General features: G+C 40.7%; 1 protein-coding gene across 1 annotated transcript in view; it reads right to left on the minus strand.

Annotated features, from left to right (window-relative positions):
- The window catches only part of MYOM2 (myomesin 2), a 122,975-nt gene that overhangs the window by 40,501 nt on the left and 59,509 nt on the right, over positions 1-22,965 (minus strand). The window contains exons 15-25 of the mRNA XM_050950610.1: positions 22,228-22,411; positions 19,863-20,037; positions 19,317-19,438; positions 15,683-15,870; positions 12,021-12,147; positions 7,027-7,205; positions 6,682-6,796; positions 5,567-5,723; positions 5,349-5,455; positions 1,716-1,760; positions 1,169-1,305 (exon numbers count right to left, since the gene is read on the minus strand). Of these exons, the coding sequence (XP_050806567.1) occupies positions 1,169-1,305; positions 1,716-1,760; positions 5,349-5,455; positions 5,567-5,723; positions 6,682-6,796; positions 7,027-7,205; positions 12,021-12,147; positions 15,683-15,870; positions 19,317-19,438; positions 19,863-20,037; positions 22,228-22,411 (1,536 nt within the window). The remainder of the gene's footprint in view (positions 1-1,168; positions 1,306-1,715; positions 1,761-5,348; positions 5,456-5,566; positions 5,724-6,681; positions 6,797-7,026; positions 7,206-12,020; positions 12,148-15,682; positions 15,871-19,316; positions 19,439-19,862; positions 20,038-22,227; positions 22,412-22,965) is intronic.

Here is a 22,965-nt window from a genome sequence, read left to right on the forward strand (position 1 = left end):
CTGATTATAGAAAATAAAAAGATGAAGAAAGCCTCAGCTTCACCAACAATGCCAGCCTTCATTACCCACTAGTCCAGTTTTCCCTCAAGCACTTTGCAGTATTCTCCCACGCTGCCTCTTATGCCTGGTGTAGGAATTTAGGCCCATATTAGATTTGGGTGAACTGTGGTTTTAAATTCAGTTAGGATATTAGCAATAGGCCCGAAGAACGTGACGAAAAAGAATGAGATCATGAGAAAGAAGAGTTGTGGTGTTCAATATATAGTGACCCTTCAAAATATCACTGTTATCTTATTTAAGGTTTGGGCTGAAGTAATAGAAATAAAACAGGGTAAACTGGGTCCCAGGTGTAATAAATAATCTGTTATATGAGTTTGTTTCATGTATTATAAAATATTGCTTAATCTGTGCTTAGCTAAGGTCAGACAATTGGCAATGACATCACTTGTTTGTTAAAGGGTATAAAAAAGTAAACTCTGAAAGGGTCCTTTGCTAACACCTGCCTAACCAAGATGAAGCCAACCAGCATGAGTCTAAGCACCCTCGAGTTTAGCCTGTTTCTCGGTATCTTGATTAAATGCTTATATATGTTCTGTTACTGGTCTGATGTAGTAAATTGCTTATTATCTAGAGTTTTAGGCATGTTTAGAGCAATTGTAAATAACATTCAGCTTTGGATTTAATAGACGAATTTATGGTTAAGTTAGTGTTGTAATAATATTCTGCATAAATAATAAAAATTCCAACACATGGGAAGAGCTCCGCTAAAAGACCTGCACAGCTACCACATTGTCCTCTTTCAAATCCCTTCTTAAATCTTACATGTGCTGTGAGGCCTACAAAATATTTGGCAATGGCTGAGCAGTAGGCATACCGTGACTGGTGCTTATTATACCAAGTATGGTTACCTCAGTGTTACCTTGTTCTCCCTATCACTTGTTTGTCCATTTATCCCTAGCTTCCATATCTCATAATATGCTTACCTTATAACCTCTTTGTGGGCAGGGCCTGTTACTTTATGAGATGTGTATATAGTACTTAGCACAATGACATTCCTTCCAGGCACTATCAACATATCAACATTAATAATATTGTAGACAATGCAGATTTAAGAAATTCACATGCAAAAGTGACATAAAAGCAACTATAGCCTTCCACATGTACTTACATCACTGTTTACAGCTTCTTTATCATTAACAACAAATCTGAAGCTGGCATTTGGTGACAAACTCTCAGCTTGAACCCAGAAACGAACCTCTCCTTTATCAAACATCTCATAAGCTAATTCTGATTTCAGAGGAATTGCTACAAGAATAAAAGCAAGCAAAAGTCAATAATGCATGAACCCTTGTGAGCAAGAAGAGAAGAATAAAAAGCAAAATTCTAAAATGCATCAGAAGGGTACAGTAAAGCTTCTTTCTACGAGTTAGAGCACAGTCTCCATTACATCCTTAATGCAGTGTTTGAGGATTTTGCATAATAGACACCCTGCCAGTATTAAACATGGACAAACATCAAAAGACTCTTTAGTGATGGAGATTGCTCTCAGATAAGAGCTAATATTTGTTTTAAATTAATCAAAAGAGAAGCAAGCAAATTTTGCTATGAAAAACAAGACTGTCATTGTCTTAAGAGGACTCCTTGGGGAGCACAGTCATCTGTATGTAATTATATTATTTCATGAACTGTCTATTAAATTCAGAAGTTCTACTTACTTGGGTTCTTTATATCACGGCTTAGTGTCATCAGACGTTCAAGCTCTGAAATGATGAAAAAGATTCATGTATTAATTTATTCTGACAGAGTCAAAATGCAACTGTTAAAACAGTGTACAAATCAGTATCGATGCATAAATAATCTGCTTATGGTTTGTGGGAAAAATACTCCAAAAACCTCTGAAAATTCAGGTCTCAAAAGCTAAATTTAAGATGACAGGAAAAACTTAATATTCTGGTCCATGGATTTAGTAAATTTTCATCTTTAAAATGTATGAGAATGTAAGCATGGAGCTAAAACTCATTTTAGATTTTCTATGGGATTTACACTAAAGATATATAGGAAATGTGCATCTAACCTGCATCTAACACCCTCTTTATCTGCTGACTTGGCTCACTGAAGAATCTTTTCCAAAAGGTTTCTTTGCTAAGACAGCTAGATTGAGAGCTGGTTGGTAATAAAGGTTCAATTAGCACTAAATCCTTATGAAGACTGTGTACCAGGCTAGGTTCCGCTTAGCTGGGACCTGGGACTAATCCTACTTAGCATATTTATTACTGGTAGGGACTTGGAGGATGAAACTAAGTGCATCGTTTCAAAATTTACAGATAATACAAAGACAAGAGGAAATGATCAAGGATTTTAGGACACAGTGGAGGATTTAACAAAGTTGCAGAAGGATATAATCTAGTTTTGGGAAATGGCTGGACAGCTAAGTGATTGTTTTCAATGGTGGAATAAGTAAGGTGATACATATGGGAAAGGCAGACAAAAAGTAAAATGATCAATGTTAGTCATGGCAGAGGAAGAAAGGATTTAAGTTTAGTGGGGGAAATACCACCAGGGTTGTGTCACAATGCATGACTTTCAGCAAAGAAAACTAGGAATGTGTTCGGGTGGCACACATATGCTATGGTGATGGGCCACTAAAAATAAATTAGATGCACAGATGGATAAGTGATATGTGTTAACTTAAAACTAATAATAACAGTGATAAATTAAATATTCCTTTATAAGACCACATCTTGAGTAGTATGGATAGTTGGGGTTGTCTAAGGCTAGACAGATTAATAATGGCTATTCGGTGCCCCACAACTTCATTAACTCAGAGTGAAGGTTGACCATCAATGCCTTTAGAGCATCAAGTGCACCTAGACCTACGCCTGTGAATACCAGGAAATACAGAGTTAGAGTACACACCAGTCCTGCTCCTGCAATGGGCTGTGACCTACAGAACTGTACGCTCTCACTCTCTCACTCGGCTGTGTGGATTCCAGCTGTCCTTCATGGTTTTAGGGACAGCTTTATTGATTGGTCTAAGCTTACTTACAGCAGGTTGCCCCAGTTCTCACTGTGATAGGAGAAGAGGTGCATCTACACCCAAAGAGATCATGGATCCTTCATTTCTGTGCTGAGTTAGATCAATTATATAAGTAGAGGGGCACAACAGTCTTTTCTTGCCATGGCAATCTGTAGCAGTCCAGTGGCATACATAACAGTGTACTACAGGGCAGAAGTAAGTGCTAGTGATGTTCCAGAGAGAATAGCTAGGACAAGGGTCAAGGGGTAGTAAAATCTGGCATCTCTGGTGTAGTTTGTGCAGAGTACATGAAGTGGTCGAGTACAGGCACAACAATTTTTGAAACATCTGAGTAAAGGTGTGGATTGCAGAATACTTAGAAAAATCAGCTGTTAGAGTAAATGGGTCTCAGTCTTCACTATAGTGATGCTACTGCCCTGCTATAATCAAGGACTGGGAGGACAGAGAAGAGAAAGTTAATATATGGTATGAAAGCTCTCTTGAAAGGGTTCAAGTGTGTTTCTCATGGAATAGACAGACTGCAAGGTGATCTCATTGCAGTTTCATAGGAAAAGAAAAAAAATCCAGGAGTGGGATTTTCAGTGTCTAACTGATTTAGGAGCACAAGTCCTGCTGACATCCAGTTACATTTAATGGGCTTCAGTCATTTAGGCACTTTTGAAAATCCCATGCTAGATTTTTTCATATCTTCTGAAATTGTAATGAGATCATTTTTCAGTGTATTTCACAAAATGCTGTGCAAGCACACTCTGTCCACCTAGGCGTGTACTTGTGTTTCTACCCTGTGCCATCCTGGCTTCAATGCTAGCTAGATTAATGCAGGTGGGAGTACATCTACCTGAGCTGCAATTGCACCTCTGATTGCAGTGTACACGAGCTAAGTGACTTAGCTCGAGTCCTGGGGGCACAAGTTCCACTGAATGTCCCTCTTCTAATACTTGGTCCCACCCACCTTTAATTTATTTTGAGTGTAAATCAAGTTTCCAGTTGAATCCTGTGGGCTCTGGATCAGCTTTAGATGCTTAAAAGAAATTGTATACATTATATGACAATAATTGAAAGCTGTAAAATGTGAGGTTTGGGTTAGGTCTCAAGATACATTATGAATCAGTTATTAGAAAGTAGGCAGATAATATTTGAAGAAAGAGAAGAATGTAGCTTTTGAATAAAAAAATATAATTGAATAGGAAAGTTCCCTGAATAGCAGAGCCTGCCTTAAAGTAGAAAGAAGACTAGGGGCCAAATTATGCTGAGTCATATATAGATGCACCCACACAAGAGGCAGCTGTAAAATACAAAGTGTATTTGGGGGGACAACAGCCAGAGCTATCTGAAGCTGCTGATGGCATCTTTATGCTAATGGCATAAAAGGGTGACTGCGAAGGGTGAGGCCAGATCACCAGCCTCTAAGTACCACAACAACTGCCAGGAGAAGATCACTGGAGGGAGCGTGGGTGTGACCTTTGCTAAAATGTAGCAAGTGAACCTCTCCAATACCCTCACCCTCCCAGCTTCCCTTGGATGGTGATGGGCACACTAAATAATGGCAACCCCAGTGAAGTAGAGCATAGCTACTCCAGATTTACATCAAGGTAACTGAGAGGAGAATTTGGCCCAATATCTCAAGACACTGCTGTTCAACTAATATAGTTCTTCCTCCTTCTTTCCCATCACAACTCTGCATCTTAGACTTACAACCTAGTTTTATACATTTAACTCCAGAGGTTGTATCTGTATTTTTCAAACTATTAAAATCCTATACACTATCCAAAGTGAGTTAGAGCTTAGGTTAATTAGCCACTACACTGTTGATTATTAAAGAAACATACTATGGACCTGATTTTCAGAGTACATTAACTGTAGAATTAGGGACATACATTCACAAAATAGTGCACACAGCTAATTGGATTTTCCAAAGTTTAACTGAATTGCTAGTGCAATTGAAACTACTAGATTTTTTGTTGGTAATTTTTTTGTTTTGTTTCTTTGCAGATTTTATTGCATCCTAGCATTATAGTAACTTTGAAAATTAATACTGTGTACATCCTTTATCTTTTTTAAAATTAACTATTTCCTTAAGTACACAATGCGAAATTTCCTTTGTATGCTAACCAGGAAAATAGACAGCCACTCCCAAAATGCCTGTTCGTGCATATTTATTTTGTTCTTCTGCACAAAATAGAATAGGTGCTTTACTGTCATGAACAAAAAGTAACATCTTATGAAATTACCTATTTTGCTTGTACATCTTGTTTTCTTAATATAGCACTACAGATAAAGAGAGGTAGTGCTTAAATAATAGTGCTCTTACCTTTCTCATCCATTTTAAAGCTGGATGAGATGCCATCTGTGTCACTAACAGCTACAGAATAGGTTCCCAAATCCATTTTATCAGGATTTTTGAAGTATAACTTAGAACTAAAGAAAACATTAAAAAATATATATGTACAGTTAGTGGATTTGACACAAGTGGGCAAAGTTTTACAAGAACAAACTTCTAGTGCCTTTATACAGGGTTGTGAAACTTACTGCTCTCCAGTTGTTTCAACATTAAACTTATCAAGATCAGTAATCTCTTCATAGGATTTACACCAAGTAAAATCTGATGCCTCTGTAACTTCTGGGCAATCAAAATCTAGGTAAATATTACCTTCTTCATTCACATCTGCAGTAATTTCCTTGGTTCCTGAAAATTAAGAATCAATTCATAAACACAGCAGTCAAGAAACAGCATTTATTCTTCAAGGCCCCAGCTCAGCAAAGCACTTAAGCACATACTTAAATCCATTCTTCTTCAGCAATGTGTCAACCATTTGCTTAAATGCATTGCTGAATAGAGACGGACTTCAGCACATTCCTAAATTTAAGCATGCATTGAAGTGATTTGCTTAACATACTAGAATGGGGTTTCTTATAATGTACAAAAAAACAGAAGTCTAAAAATAATGGGTGCTTAATGATACTAAGCTATGAAATAAAACTGACTGTAAACTTTAAAAATAAACTAGTAACATAAATTGTAACACAAACTAAATTATTTAAAAATTCTTGCAGTGTTAATTAGTGTGCCAAGTTATGCCTCTGACGCTCAAATTAGGCAATACTTTACTGTATGAGCAGACTCACTGAAATCAGCGAGACCAGTTGTGGAATACTACTCAGTGTGAACAAGGGTGGCAGAATGTGGCCTTATTAATTATTTAGCAATATGGTAACAAAATGGTTTTTTTAATACACTTGTATATAATACATGTCCTTTCAACACCTACCACAGTAGTTAGTACTAATAGTGGTTGTTGTAAATGTTTTGTTCATAATTAGGTTTAACAGATAAGGCAATGCTTAAAGACTTTCCAGTTGCTTTAAATAACTAAATAAGATTTACAGTTAGCTAATCTCAGAATTTGTAGTAATCCAGGTATTTCCCTCAGTAAGTAAAAGGAAGTACAAGGACACACTGCCAATACTTTGATAACTATATCAGCAGATATGGTTATCTCAGATCAAACTGACAAGTTTTTCAGTATCTCCACTATTCTATCCTGAATTCCTGGAATGCTTATTTCTGCTACAGTACTGTTTACACCATTTTCTAAATTATATCTACATTTTGTGTATGAGAGATAACATAATTTAGTTCATACCTGGTCTTGCTTCGATAAGCACTGGCTCAGAAATATCAGATGATTTGCCTATACCAGCTTTATTCACTGCACGGACTTTGAAAACATAGGTTTTGCCCTCATGTAAGTCATTGACCTTGAAAAGGAATAGAGTGAAGTTTGTGTTAAATACATAAATTTCTGTAACTGAGTAATAAGAATTTGTTAGCAGAAGTCCAAAGGTGATATCCTGCTCCATTGAAGTCAATGGTAAAACTCCTATTAGCTTCAATGGGGCCAGGTTTTCACCTCCAAGTTTTCTTGCTTGGTTGCTTTTTCATTGAAACAACAATAACTACAACAACCTTTTACTAAATGAAGAGTTACCTTTAAGTAACAGTGTGAAATTTGTTTTTCATTAGCGGTGGTCCACTCTTCTGAATCTACTTCCTTATAGTCCACAAAATACCCAGTAATGGGACTGTTACCACTGTACACAGGTGCTTTCCATAGAAGTACCAGTGATGTATTCCTAACTTCACAGAATGTCAGATCATAGGCAGGCCCTAAAACATTTTGAATATTGAAAAATTAGTCAAACTTAATAACATTTTACAACCTGGCTCTTTTGGACGGGGGAGGAATGTACAATTTATTTATTTTTGGTTGGTTGGTTTCAATTCCCCCCTTTAGAAAAAGAAGTTGTATATATTGCTGTCCTTTCCCAGGTTAAAATGCCTATGTCTATGTCAGCTCACGAAAGCTGTATATGGCACCTTCTCTCTTATTCAAGAGTAATGTTAGTATTCCAAAGTGCACATTGTTATCTGGACCCCAGTAGTTTCATTCTGAGGTTAAATTATTCATCTGGAAAATCCATGCCCTCTAAAATATTCTGAGGAGTGATAGGTGCTTCTTTTTATTGCTATTTTAATTCACTATTTCAAATTCGAGGCTGTTCCATTGAGTTTGGAATCAAATCGTGATTAAGCATCAGTACTTCCATTTTCAGTTTTATTGTTACTATTTTATTGGTGAGCATGAAACAGGAGCCACTGGCCTGATCCACAGCCCACTAAAGTCAGTAAGAGATATTGCATGTATTTAATGGGATTTGGATCAGGCTCTATATCAGGGGTCGGCAACCTCTGGCACGTGCCTTGCCAGGGTAAGCACCCTGGCAGGCCGGGCCTGTTTGTTTACCTGCTGCGTCAGCAGGTTCAGTGGACTGTGGCTTCCATTGGCTGCGGTTCGCCGTCCCAGGCCAATAGAGGCGGAGGGAAGTGGCGCAGGCAAGGGATGTGCTGGCCGCGGCTTCCTGCCACCGCCATGGTCCTGGGACAGTGAACTGTGGCCAGAAGGAGACGAAGTCTGCTGAACCTGCCGATACAGCAGGTAAACAAACTGGCCCAGCCCGCCAGGGTGCTTACCCTGGCGAGCCATGTGCCAGAGGTTGCCGACCCCTGCTCTATATGCATTGACAGAAGATCACTTTTCAGTCTGAGGACGGGTATTGATTGCCCTAAAGGAAGGGAATTCAAGAGGACATTTAGACAAAGAACTATTAAAATAGTAGGCACTCAAATTCTCCTGACACTGTAAGCCGTATATGTGTGTTTTTGTGTCTTTGTACCTTGAAGGCTTATATTCTCACCACCATATCTTTTTCTTTCACTGAAATTGTTCTGGTGCCACACAATTTACATTTCTTTATACATAAAAATGTTCAAACTCAGTTTTATTAACAAAACAGTAATCACATCAGTTTTCTATCACACAGACCAAACCTACAATAGCATACAACTACCATTCAAAAACACAGAACAAAGACAGGTCCTTTTGAATAAATTAGTGTTTCTCTCCATTCCATCTGACTTTCAATAATGATAAATAACCAGCCTGAAATTCTATAGTGATACGATTCTACAGACATGCATAAGAATATCATTAGTGAGCAACAAAGGGGTGATTCTCCATTGGATATAAAATACTAAACATAGGCTTGGAAGGGACCTCTTTGGTCATCAAGTCTAGTCTCCTGCTGTCTCAGGCAACCTTGTCATACAATTCCATTGGTAAATTTGGCCAATGTGTTTTCTTTATAAATCTGGGCACCTCTTTCAGACCAATGAGTACAAGTAAGAGATATCTCATGTAAATGTAATGCTGGGATTGTCAAAAGGAGCCTAAAGGAAATTCGATTCCTAACTGTCTTAGGGTCCTTTGAAAATCCCAAAATAAATGTCTTTATGGCCACTTCTAATTACATTTCCAATAGGCAGATGTATTTGCTAAAGTCCTAGAAGGTGGAAGAAAAATGTCATGTGAGACTTGATGAAGAGGACCCTATACTAACAGTAGACATTGCGATCTTTCATTGTTCTAATACATGTAGAATAACTCATTAGCTAACAGTGTAAATTCATAGAGGCTCACAGATATACCTAAGATTGGGGCTCTGCAGAAAAAAAATGGACACCAGCTATTCCCCTACAAACTGGAATGGAAATTGCTCAGTCACACTGGAAACCTTGCATTGGGTTTTGTCCTACCTGTAGAAGAACTTCACTTCTGTTTCAAAATGTGTAAGAGCACTTCCAATATCCACAGCAATTACAGGTGCGTGGTAGACATGTATGTTTTTCTGGAATTTCTTTATGAAATAAGCATAAAAGGCTCAGACTCTCACTCCATCTTAATTCAAATCACACTTCCTCCTTTTGGTTGTTGCTAAGCAATTTTCTAACACTACTTTCAAAGAGGTTTGGAGAACATTTTAACAGCCTTTTTTCTGGCAGGAAGAAATTTAATACCACCTGTTCAGTTAACTGCATAATAAGAACAATGCAATCATACTGCAGAGCGCAAAAGGTCAAGCAGTTCATCATGGAAATGAATGCTATTTCCTCTTTGTTTCCTGCAGACACCTTTTATTTTATTTTTAGATATAAACTCAAAAGGGCAAAATCCTTCCTAGTTCACACACTTGATAATTCCACTGACTTTGTGGAAGATTTCAGCGGGAGTAAATCAGTGCAGTACTTGGCCCATTCAGAAGAGTAACTACCCCTTGATGTCACTTTGATCCTCAGTACTTACAAAAGAATGTAAAAATCTCACATGATAATGGACACTAGGTCAAATTCTCTTACTTACACCATTGCAATATCATAGAAACCAACAGTTAGGATTTGTATAAATCAATGGAGAATTTAGCTAAATGTTTTTCATTCCAGTCCAAAGTTATTTTTCATATATAAAATAAAAAGAAACAAAAAATTATTCTCTGACTTACACCCCATCGAGCCACACTGAAGTCAGGGAGAATTTTTATCCAGTTTTAGGAAAAACAGCTTAAATTTTCCCAGAGAAAATTAATCCAGTAAGGCAGTCAATGGGACCATTCATGAAGGAAGGTGCTACTTAATGTGAATGAGGGCATCAAAATGTGCCCTTCACTAAAGAACCTGATATTAAATAAAATTGGAGTCAAAATTATTGCTCTGAATGCTCCCCAATAAGAACCGAAGAAGAGTTACTTTTTATAGTCCTACATGTGTTAAGCATTTGTGATCTGTGAATCTTGGACCAGTAACATTTTCTCATTTACATCTTTTAAAAGTGAATTTAATGCTTGTGATTAACAGTCTTGAAGCCTGAAGCTTGAGGACAATGGTGAGCAGAACTGCAGGTTTCCTCACAATACTTTGCCAATGGGCCATAACACTGTCCTGTTAGGACCGTAAATAGGGCCTTCTATTGCTGTATTTGTTTAGGGTCCAACACAATGCCCACTGAGGTCAAAGGGAAGAGTCTAGGGCAGTGGTCCCCAATGCGGTGCCCCCAGGCACCATGGCGCCCATGGGGGCATCTTAATGCGCCTGCATCCTGGACCCCGGGAGAGCACCTGCCAAAATGCCGCCAAATTTCAGCGACATTTCGGCGGGGATGCCTCTCGATGACGCTTGTCGCCAAGTGATGTCATCGAGAAGTGTCGCTCCTGAATTTCGGCGGAGACGCCTCTCGATGACGCCACTTGCAGTCGACAAGTGACATCATCGAGAGATGTCGCTCCCGAATTTCGATGGGAACGCCTCTCGATGATGTCGCTTGTCGACGGCAAGCGGCGTCATTGAGAGGCATTGCCGCCGAATTTTGGCGGCATTTCGGCTCCACCGCCGCAGTGGTCCTTCATTTGGCGCCCGCCAGATGAAAAGGGTGGGGACCACTGATCTAGGGGTACACCTACACTACAATAAAAAACTCATAGCACCGATTTTCAGAGTCCAGGCTAATTGACTCCAGCTGCTGAGCTAAAAATTGCTGTGCCAATGTTCAGGCACAGGCTGGAGCCTGAGCTCTGAGACATCCCTGCCCAACACACACACACACACACACACACACACACACACACACACACACAACACACACACACAGGGTTTCAGAGCCCGGGCTCCAGCTCAAGCCCGAACATCTACACAGCAATTTTTAGACCTGCAGCCTGAGCTGAGTCAGCTGACCCAGGCCAGCCACAGTTGTGCCATGGGTCTTTTATTGTAGTGCAGACATACCCTAAGGGTATGCCTATACTGCAAAGAAAAACCCACGGTGCTGAGTCAGAGTCCAGGTCAATTGATTCAGGCTTGTGGGCTTGGGCTGCAGGGCTGTGTAGACATTCCCACGTGGGTTCTGAAACCTGGCAAGGGAAGAGAGTCTCAGAGCCCAGGCTGTAGCCCGAATAGGAACATCTAAATTGCTATTTTCGGCCCCTCAGCCTGAGCCCTGTGAGCCTGAGTCAGTTGACTAGGGCTTGAGACTTGGTGCAGTGGTTTCTTTGTAGCACAGACATAGCCTGACTGACTTCAGTGGGATCTAGATCATTCCCTTCATCTTTGCTAGACACTGCCAATAGCCTTCCTAATAGTGGCTTGTTTCCTGTGTCAACCTATTTATAAACTGCCTTATTAGAGATCACCTGCTTGTTGGGACTGCCTGTAACGGGTGCAACTGTAAAGGTGTCTATTGTGATATGGATATCAGTTCACTTGCAATTGACTGAAGGCATCAATTCATTTCACACAGGACACTGAGCAGCCATCCAGTGACAATGACTTTTGTTCACCACCAATCAGTGTCTGATTCAAACCCAGTAGGGACACACTTCATATCACCTGAGCTATCTCATCCACTCATGTATCAGCAAATTTAGTACACTTCTAGTTTAGCTTTTTGAAAAGCAGACACATCCTACTGAAGCAATTTGACAGGAACCCTTGTAAGAAAATTATACCTTCCTTATATATTCATACTGGGATTTCAAAATGACTGTGTTGCAAGGAATTTGCATTAAATTGAGTATTATGAGGAACTAATAGACTTACCAGGTTCTGGCATGGTCCAGGCTTTACACATAAAGTGCTCACTAGGATCTGAGGGAAGGCCTATACCAGCAAGGTTTGTGGCAGCGACTTTGAATTCATAGAAGGAGTTTTCTGTCAAATCCTCTACCTTTTCAAAACAGCCAAGGACAAATTAATATACATGAAAATGTATGACTTTTTATTCATGGCCTCGGAAATGTAAGAACAACAACAACACTACATTTATTCACTGATTGATTTAATCATTATTAAGCGCCATAAATTGTACAAGGAAGTAAAAGATCCTGCTCCAAGGATCTCACAATCTAAAGAAGAGAGCCCATATAGGCACGGCTTTCGCCACCACACAATCAGCTTTAGTACTGTCCCTCACACATACACCTTTTAGAAGTGCAGTTCCTCCTCTTCCCTCCTCTTGCTACAGCGGGAAATACATTTCTGCAGCTCTGGAAAAGGCGGTGCTTACTGTGACCTCATGAGTGGTCAGCTACTTAGGCCAGCAAGAAAGAGGATCATCGCCGTCACCTATACCCACTCTCTGCCCTTCTGCCCTCTCCCCAACCAGTTGCTCACAAAGGGGAATATCTGAGGAGCAAGAGCTGTGTTCAGTCAGAGCCAAGATCCAGGTAGGCCTTATTGACTGATCCCGGGGTGTTGGAGAGGCCGTACTTCTCCTCAGCTGAGTAAGACATGGGCACAAGGTCAAAACAGGAAATAATGACAGACCTTGAGGAGTGGGAGGGGGGAAAGGGCAGATAATAGAAATCTAAGGGAAAAGGAAATAAACCCCTTGGGAGAGGAGTGTATTTAAATAACTCAGATCCTGCATTTGGCTTGTTTGGGCACTTTTCCTCAGTTTTACTTAGTTGCATAGGGCTTTATTTCTTTTCTTTAAATATTATAGATAATAAAAAGGGAGGAGCTAGCACTGGGAATGGGATGAGCAGGGCACAGCTGGTGGCCAGCAGTTTCAAGCCAGAGCCACTAGCCATATCTCTGTCACTCTCCTGGCTTTTTGCAGTGAGCGCATCACTGTTTGAGCTCAGCTTTGCAGCTTATGGAGACCATAAAGTCCCAGAGTCTCCCTATGGCCTGCCCCTCTGAGCAGCACAATCACAGTGGTGGTTCTGCATTTGGACCCGCCACGGACCCTGCAGATTTCCTCCCAGTTTTATTTTCTGTTAAAATTGTGAAAGGAAAAGCTCAGCTAGTGGCAGGCACCACTGTGGAGGGCCTAGAAGATCTTAGATGTTCACAAATCACTAGAGAAAGTAGGTCAATAGTCTTTGAGAAAACGGAGATGATAGAAGGATCTTAATGTAGTATTTAATTTTTGATGGGAATAGAGAGATTTATGCTTGAAAGTGTATCTGAACTAGTGTCAAATACAAGATCAAAGCAAAACCAAACTGAGCTAGGAGAATGCCAGGCGCTAAAAGAATTTAGCCAGAATTTCTTAATATATAAAGTAACTAACAACATAAGAACTTAGTGCTGCCAGTAAAAATTATTTAACCCTCCTGCAGTTATTAAGGGCAAAAAATATTTATGGTGTAAAGTACAATTATTTAATCCAGGAAAATGATGAATCTCCATAGATTTCCTGGTTTCTGTCTATCTATTTATGTTCTAATACTAAGTATCTGAGGGACTCACATGCTTACCAGACATGTTATGTGCCTAAAAGCTTTGTTTCCTTTATTTCAATCAGTATTTCAGGCTTCGATCCTTCAAATGGCTGCACGCAGATACACTCCTACATCCAAGCACAGTCACTTGGAGAACTGTGACTTTAGATACCAAATTCATTAAAGACTAATTTGTTTTTCTTAATTTACATTTGTTTACAAATGCATAGAAGAAAAGAAAACTTAATGCCCTGACTAACTTTGCCCTTCTTTCATTTCCCAATGTCCCCTGCTCTGGCCACTCAGCCAGTGACGCCTGCATTTCTTTTCAGTTGTCAGCTCTCACCAGGCTCTAGCCATTTCGCCGCCCCAAGCACAGCGGCACGCCGCAGGGAGCGCTCTGCCGCTTGCCAGTACCACGGCTCCGGTGGACCTCCCACAGGCATGCCTGCAGATGCTCCACCGGAGCCACGGGACCAGCGGATCCGCCTGCCTCCCTCCCGGCAACCGGCAGAGTGCCCCCCGTGGCATGCCACCCCAAGCACGCACTTGGTGCGCTGGGGCCTGGAGCCGGCCCTGGCTCTCACACATACATCTCTCTGTCTTCCGTGCTGGCTCCTTGCATGAGCTCATCAGCAAGGCTATTGCCTCCTTTGCATTAATATTTCTCCTAAAGACTCACTTCTGCTACGAGGCTTATGGGGAAATTAGATGACTCACACTGATAATTTTGAGGAGTATTTGGGAATAATTTCTAAATTATAGTTTCATAGAGTTCAAGGCCAGAAGGTACCATTATATCATCTAATCTGGCCACCTGCATTACATTCACCCAGTTACTTTTATATGGATTCCAGTATCTTGGGTTAGACTAAAACATTTCAGCCCTCAGGGGACTACACCGTTGTGTGCCATGGGGAGAGAACAGGAGATGAGCTGCCACCAATGCTTGACTCCCCTGCCATGGCAGGGAATTGATTAGATGAGGCATGCCCAGATGATCCTAGCAGGTGATCCATGCCCCATTCTGAAAAAAGGCTACCTTCCATCCCTACCAATCTGACCAAGAGGAAAGGTCCCTCCCATCCTGAAATCTGCCAAGCAGGTTGACCCTGAGCATGTGACCAAGATACCAGCCAGGGATCTCAGAAAGATGAATCTCTGTACCATCTCAGACCACAGGCTCACCCTAACAGGTATCTTATCTCTAGTTGTAGCCAATCCTTGATGCTTCAAATGAAAGAAATTTTGAAAAATAAATAAAAATGTACAAATTTAACCTTATATTACCCAAATGTGTGGTGAAGCCCCACCTTCATACTAAATGGCTGTATCCCTTCCACCCAATCTCTCTCTTTGTCTTCAGACTGTAAATTCCTTGGGGCATGAGCCATGCACTATTCTCTGTTTGGGAAGCACCTCATACAATATGGGAAGTACCATTAATCAATCAATCAATCATGACCTTCTGTTGCTCTAGAGCAGAGTTTGCTCTGCACTGGAAACAGGACCAGAGGCAAAGTGGTAGGGCTGGGGCATGCTTTTCTGTTTAGTTGAGGGCAGAGATCCACAGAAAGGACAGGCCTCCTCCCTTTGATCTTGGCCCACCTGTGTTCTCCCTCCAGACTTCCCACACTACAGGCAGCATAGTAGCCTGCTCAGTTACATGCTTCTGCCCTTCCACCATATGTTAAAGACCTGGTGGGGGAGTGAGGTTGCACTTATCAATGCACTATAATGTATAACACCTTTTTAGATCACAAGTTACTCTGCCCTGAATAGGAAATGTGCTTCCAACCTATTCCTCAAATCTCACTCCTTCAACCAGCCATACTTCTCTAGGTCTGGGGTGGGGCAGTGGATTGTACTGCATTGCTACCTTTCCCCTCTGCATGCTTCTCCACCCCAATTCTCAAGTTTGTCACGTATTGTTGCTCTTCACAACACACAGTTGAGGGGACTGAGCCATTTTTAGTAGTGTCCCTTCAAACAAGTAAAATTTTGCCAATTGTCCAAGAGTAAAATAATACCAACCGTATAAATTCTCTCCTTAACAAGGGAAGAATTGACTTCATGCCAGTTATGGTGATGAGCCTCCCTCTTGTCTATATAATAACCAAGGACTGGTGATCCTCCACTGAACTTTGGCAGTTTCCACCCAAGAGTCATTGAGTGACCATCACAGTTAAGGAGCGTGATGCCATAAGGATGTGATGGACAGGCTACAAGAAAATAAGCGTACTGAGTATTAGTACAGTATTCAAAACACAACAGCTAGAAGAAATATGGTCATTTCCCCCTCTTCTCTTCTATAGCATATGGCTACAGGTTACTGCATCTAGGCAATAGTCTGTAAGGATCGTAATAAAAATTCACTTTCAGATGACTAATACCTTGGACATGTCAGTGGTGAACAACAGAGAGCAAGTAAGAGCCCCTTTGTCAAAAGAGTTTTTGCTGCCATGTCTGCCCCAATATTATCAGGTTCTGCATTCCTTGGCAATAATGCTGTCAATGCAAGTTATAAAATAGCTGGAATGGAATGGAACAGAAGGCTGTTTGGATCAACACATTCCTGATATGCTGAAATGTTCAAATAGGTGCAAGGATGTCTCGCTCAACATTAAAGGGTTTTCAGCAGTGTTGATGTTAATGAAAATACCTCCTGACCAAGGATTCTGAAATCTTCCAGCATGTACTTCAAACTGAGATTGCTATGTGCAGTGCTGTGAGCTCAGTTAAGATGCCACAAACCTAAGCGACATTGTTCTTCGTGATTTTTCCCCAAAGCAGGGCCGGTGCAAGGATGTTTCGTCCCTAGGTGAAACTTCCACCTTGCACCCTGAGGCATCCCCCCACACTTGGCAGCTCCCACCTTCCACTCTGAGGCGCCCCCTCCCCTGCGGCAGCTCCCCCCCTCTGCCCTGAGGCACTGCCCCCCCACCCCAGCTCATCCCTGCTCCGAGCAAGAGCACCCCGAGCACGCCATGGCTGCTTCATTTCTCCTGCCTCCCAGGCTTGCGGCACCTAAGTTGATTAGTGCCGCAAGCCTGAGAGTCGGGAGAAGTGAAGCAGCTCACCCCCGCCCCGCCTCCTCCCCGAGCACTCCGTGGCCGCTTCACTTCTCCCGCCTCCCAGGCTTGCAAGCGGCCACGGCATGCTCGGGGAGGAGGCGGAGCAGGGGTGAGCTGGGACGGGGAGTTCCCCTGCATGCCGCCCCCCCCTTACTTGCTGCAGGTGGCCCTCCCCGCGCTCCCCTGCCCCAGCTCCCTCCGCCTAAATGCTGGCGGCGACCGGAGTGGCCAAAGATCCGGCCACCATGGTTACTGCCGAAGAAAATGGCCCCTACAAATGCCAGCACCCTAGGTGACCGCCTAGGTGCCTAAATGGTTGCACCGGCCCAGCCCCAAAGGCATTATGCCTGCTCCTGGCTTTAACAGGTATCTCTCCAGGGCTTGCAAGAGGGTTTGTGAGATTGTTTTCCTGTGCTGCTTATTACACCTATTCAACAGGCCTAGCATTCACCGTCCCCTAGCACTATCTTGCATTTGCTATCTTTGATCATAACCTTCGCTAAAGGTACCCCTTCCCGGATCTGTAGTTCTATAAGTAGTGCTAGCTAGGTTCCCTCCCCTTGAGCTTCCCAGAGCATTTCAGCTGAGTTATTTGGCTCATCACATTTAAAAGACTAGAAAAAAATCTACCCGCAGCACAACATAGTCTCTGCTTTTAGAGCTGTATTTGTGATCAGCATGAAGTACTGACAGCAATCAGCAAAGACAGGCATTGTTCTTTTCTAACTATGGATGAAACTCCAAAGTACCATTTACAGCCAGTTGTAATAAAGCATGTGAAACATATCTCAACAAATGTCTCAGCACCACAGAGGGGGGTCTGGCTTTTGTTAAACAACCTGGGCTTTTTTGCTATTACCACTTCAAGTTAAATAGTAGTGAGCATCAGTGAATTCTTACCAATGTAAAGCCTCGATCCACAAGGACTCTATCCTACAAATCCACATATGTCAAGTCACTTCAGCTATGAGAGTGCTCCCATTAAGTTCCCAGTTATGACTGCTGATGTGAATAAGCACTACTCACATGTGTATGTGTTTGCAAGATTGGACCATAAGACTGTGAAGTGTTAAATAATACATACCCATGCAACCAACAACTTCAAATAAAATGTGAAAACAAACTCCAAAAAAATCTGTGATTTTTATTTTATTTTTATGTCTTCTGACTAAGTGACTGCAATGATGTCTTAGAAAAGATGCTGCAACGTTAAAAAGTGCTGGTGTATTAGAATCTAAAGGTAAACAAAATGTAAGCATGCTTTCTGACTACCTACCGATATGAGGTACACTCCCTCCTAAAGCAATCAAATAGAATAGATTTTTTTCAATAATAAAATATCAAAGGTTAAGAAAAAGTCTCCTAATATGCAAATCTTTTAAAAGATTATTTCTGAAAGCGATGTTGATTGTCCTTCCTCTACAACTTCGAAAGAGAACACGTTCAAATATTTAATTGAAAATTTTTCTTACTGAAAGAAAACACTATTAAATCAAACTGATCTTCCAAGTGCAGGACATGTTTGTTACTTTTCATTCAAGTCTTAAGGCCGTGAATGCAACTGGGGAATCAAAGGCAGAATAGAAATAGATATTATAGTTTACCTGTGTTTGTGCATTATGGCCCAAGGAGCCATTATGCCCTCCAATAAGCATGTACGATGCCTATTCAAGCCAATGGACCTGTGCACATGCAACCAAGGGCAGAAATGGATTGCTTAGATTGAGGCTTTGCTTGCAGAATGCTAGACGATGTGGATCTTCCCAACTGTATTTTGTATTAAAAGGAAATCTGGGTGTCCATCAAACCTACTGATCCAATTGTGTCAGCCAGTAGCCGATCCAGCACTCTGATCACTTAAGCATTCATTAGCTCTACTAGGAAAGGCCTGATGGAGGAGGAGAGTACTTAATTGCCTAAGCAGACTGGGGGGTTATGAGCTAAAGAGCTAATTATCCCACCTGGTGGAGAGGCTAGCAAAAAGCACCAAAAAGGAGTCAAAGGGAAAAGGCTAACAAAGCTCAGAAGAATGATCTCAGGAAGATAAAAGTTCTCTCTCTTCTGGGAGAATAGGAAAAGCTGTAAATAGACTTGCTGCATATGACTGTGATGGTGGTTTGGTAAGGGAAATAAACAAATAAATAACCCACTAGAAGGCATCTGAGGCTGGCTGTGAGAGACATGAGAGGTGTTTGCCTTGGCTGTTACAGCAATCAAACAATTTTCTGTTGGGTGTAGCCTTGTAGTACCTGAAACTCTTGTTGGTGGACCAGATTGACTAGTAGGCTGATTTGCCCTAAATGAGCATTAGAAATCTGTCACAGGCTAGTTTAGCAACACAAAGTAGCCCGGGAATAGGGGTGAATCTGGTCCTATATTTCTAAAATGTTTTTCAATAAAAAAAGCTTTCTTTTCCTCTTTTACACTGTCTTTTCCCTGCATAGCAGCCAAATGCATGGTAGTAAACTTCAACACAGATGTTCCATGGCTGAAAAGGGTACTATTATTCTAAATGAGACCATAGGAGTTAGTTGGTATCAAAATTTTAACCCACAAAAGAGATGCAAAGCAGAGCTGCACAGAACCACACTTACTGAGGGCTGCCTGTACTGTTACAGCTTCAGATTCTTGAGAATTTTCGCTGACTCCCACAGCATTCGCAGCTTTTACACGGAAGATGTAATTCTCTCCAGTTGTCAAACCATGAACCACAAACCTGATTTTTAAAAAAAAGAAATCAAATATTTGTTTTTCACTTTAAATAATCTGTTAAGGCAGATTAATGATTTAATGTTCTGTGCCACTTACTACAGGTGGGATAGACATAGATTTCTGATAAAAGGATAGGCTATATTATTAGAGATGGTCAGAAAATGCCTTTTTCATCCACAGGAAAATGTCAATGAAAACAAAAAATTTTGCTCAACCATCTGAATTTTTTTTCAGCTTTCAAGTTTTTAGTTGCTGCCCCCCCCCCCAAATCATCAAAGATGGACATTTCCCATAAAAACCTCAATTTCCAGAAAATAGACATTTTTCACAGAAAATGTTTTGTTAGAAGGTTTCCAACCAGCTCTGAACAGTATATTAATATGCAGTAGATTTCAAAATATCTGGCTACACAGAGGTATTACCAGTACCTATTATATTTTATAGGTTTGTGATTGCAAGGTTCCCAGTGGTTTGTTCCCGCCACAGAAGTATCAATATAGTAGCCAAACAGATCTTCTTCATGTTTTGGCTTGTCCCACTGTACCACAACTGATGTTTTTGTATTTCTTGTTGCCAGTACACGACCAGGAGCAGATGGGACACCTATGCAAAACAGAAATCATAAAAGGTTCACTATGTTTATAGTAATGGATATATAAACAAGTAGTGACTAATTCAACTAGATACAGCATTGTATACTTTCCAGCATTTAAATCTGACTAGCTAGGACTTTTTCTATTAATTTTGTTATGTGATACATTGGCATGGTTCCTGTATTGTAAGTAATTCATATGCCTGGCTATTCCTATTACATCCTGCAGTGCTTTGTTGATTTTACTTAAATTTATAAAATAGTCTCACTTAAAGTTTCTTCTCTTTGAAGGAGTCTCTCAGTATGTGAACGAACTCCTGCCCTTACAATTAATACTAGCAGAAGAAATGTTTTAAATGCACCCACTGTAGTAGTATTGAACCTATCAGAAGCAAATGAAACTTCCAAAAGTAGAAAGGCTACAAAAGACAAAGACAGTAAGAAAAACTACTTTCAAAACAACTGATAAGGCCCTGATTTACGAAAGCATTGCTATTCATTACAGCAATTAAGCACATTCGCGAAGTTAAGCAAGTGCTTAACTGAACTTCATTAAATAGGGATGGATTCTCTGGATATAGATAGACTTAAACCCTGAATGGGGGCCTGAATATCTTTATAGTGAGGTGAAATTCACCTCTGTGCTGAAGGTCTATGCCCCAAGTAACTCCCACTTATGGCCTCAAAATATGGTGGATGGATAAGTGGGTGGATGGAGCTTGTGCACAGGAGTAAATTTCACCCAGCAGTGAATAATAGCTCACAAAGCAATATAAGTAAGAGGATCAAGTGACTGTAGCCAGAACTGTAGCAAGCAACACAAAACTAAAGAAAGAAGATGGACACAATTTGTGGTCTGTTAGTATTTAAATACAACTATACCTTACATTTACACAGTACTGCAGCTTGAATGGTAGAAAGATTAACCTCAAATTCCAGCTCAGGTAATTAAATTCTGCTTACCTAAAATGTTCTTGCAGTTTCAGTTGAAATTGTATCTTTCACTTCCTGTCCCAAACTGTGACTGTGCTATGTTCAGCAGTTCCTAGGTGTGGCTGATTTTTAGGCCGGGGTGAAATAAATCCAGTATTTTTATTGCCTACCTCAATGGAGTGTTCTGTGATTTAGAGTCAGAGTTTAAGGACAGAAGGGACCAAAACTGACCTCCTGTACATTACAGTCCACCAACATCACCCAGCATCCAATAGACCCAATAATCCAAATTAGACCATGGTATTACAGCTCACAGAACACTAGACTATTTTGTACCACAGGCAGAAAATAGAAAGGACCCGAGATACACCAGTGCCTGAGGCACCCATAATGTCAGGGAAACAATTTAAGTATTTTATGTTCATTAAGTAGGTATAAATCAAAGCTGCTGTAGAAGTACAAACACAAAATATTTTTATTTCATCCCAAATTACCTTATAGATGGTTAGCTGAATTTTTAAAACCCTGGTTGATATAAGTTAGTATCTATTAGCATTTACTTTATTGTGCCATATTAAATAATACAGTTGTTTCTTATTCTTTAGTAAATATATTAAAATACTGTGATATCTGAGTTCCAACTGGTGCTTTCTGTTTGTGACCACTGTTAAACTGCGTACACAACCACACATTTGAACATAAAGTAGGTAACTGCTCCCCTAAATTCCCATTTGCATGTGTAAATGTGGGATCCAAATATATAATTTAAGTGAATTTTGAAAAGTAGCCACTGTGTGTGCAGATGTATCTTCAACTATCACTGAAATGCAGCCACCTGTGAAAAATTGGAATTCTACACCAGCAACAATCCTCAACAGGGTTATTAGGAAGGGAAGAGAAGGCTATTTTATCTAACTGAAACTACAGGGAAATTAAGGTAGCCTATAATTACCTAAGCTGGAGTCTGGCCAGGACATCTAGTCCTACTTTTGTAAAAATTCACATTAATAAGCACTGCTGAAGAACAACCAACTGAAATTAATTTTACATTTTAACACTTCAATTACCCAGCAAAAGGAGATGCAATAGCTATGCGGAATCCCAAATACTACAAAAACGTGGCATGCTGGTCACCCTTGATTCTTGTGAAATTCTTAAAAATACAACTGTTTATACAATTCAATTTGATTATAATGCACACTTTAATTTTTAAAGTATACTTTATTTGCATTTTTAAAGTATCAGCGACATTTACTATGTTGTCTTACCAATGGTCTCTTGCGCTTGAATTGGTGGTGTTATTTCAGAAGGCTCGCTAATGCCATGCTTGTTTGCTGACAAGACTCGGAAAACATATGATTTTCCTTCTGCAAGATCAAACACTGCATAGCGAGGAGATCTCACTGCAACCTGGGCATTGACCCTTTGCCAGCTTCCACTGCCAACCATAGACTACCGAAAAATAAAGATGATGATTACTTCAGAATTGTTAAAGAAGTGGGCATGTTAGATACGTTCATGAATCTGATGTAAGAAATTAAAACAGAGAATAGTTTTGGAATGGCTCATACTCATACATGCAGTCGAGTATCAGAGGGGTAGCCATGTTAGTCTGGATCTGTAAAAGCAGCAAAGAATCCTGTGGCACCTTATAGACTAACAGACGTTTTGGAGCATGAGCTTTCGTAGGTGAACGTGCATCTGACGAAGTGGGTGTTCACCCATGAAAGCTCATGCTCCAAAACGTCTGTTAGTCTATAAAGTGCCACAGGATTCTTTGCTGCTTATACTCATACATGCATTTACTTGAGTTCTGACTGACAGCCTGTCTGTGTCTATCTAAGCTTATATTATGCAGTCACTATGGTATCTGAGTATTTTAATTAAGGACTAGATTGTGCTATTTGCATGCCCAGAGTAGGGGATAGAACATGAGTGCATAGTCCCAGGGGGAGGACTGGGAGGCACTGTGCTTAAAAGAACAGGAGTACTTGTGGCACCTTGGA

This window comes from Gopherus flavomarginatus, chromosome 4 (genome assembly GCF_025201925.1).
Source record: "Gopherus flavomarginatus isolate rGopFla2 chromosome 4, rGopFla2.mat.asm, whole genome shotgun sequence".
In the NCBI taxonomy this organism is placed as follows: Eukaryota; Metazoa; Chordata; order Testudines; family Testudinidae; genus Gopherus; species Gopherus flavomarginatus.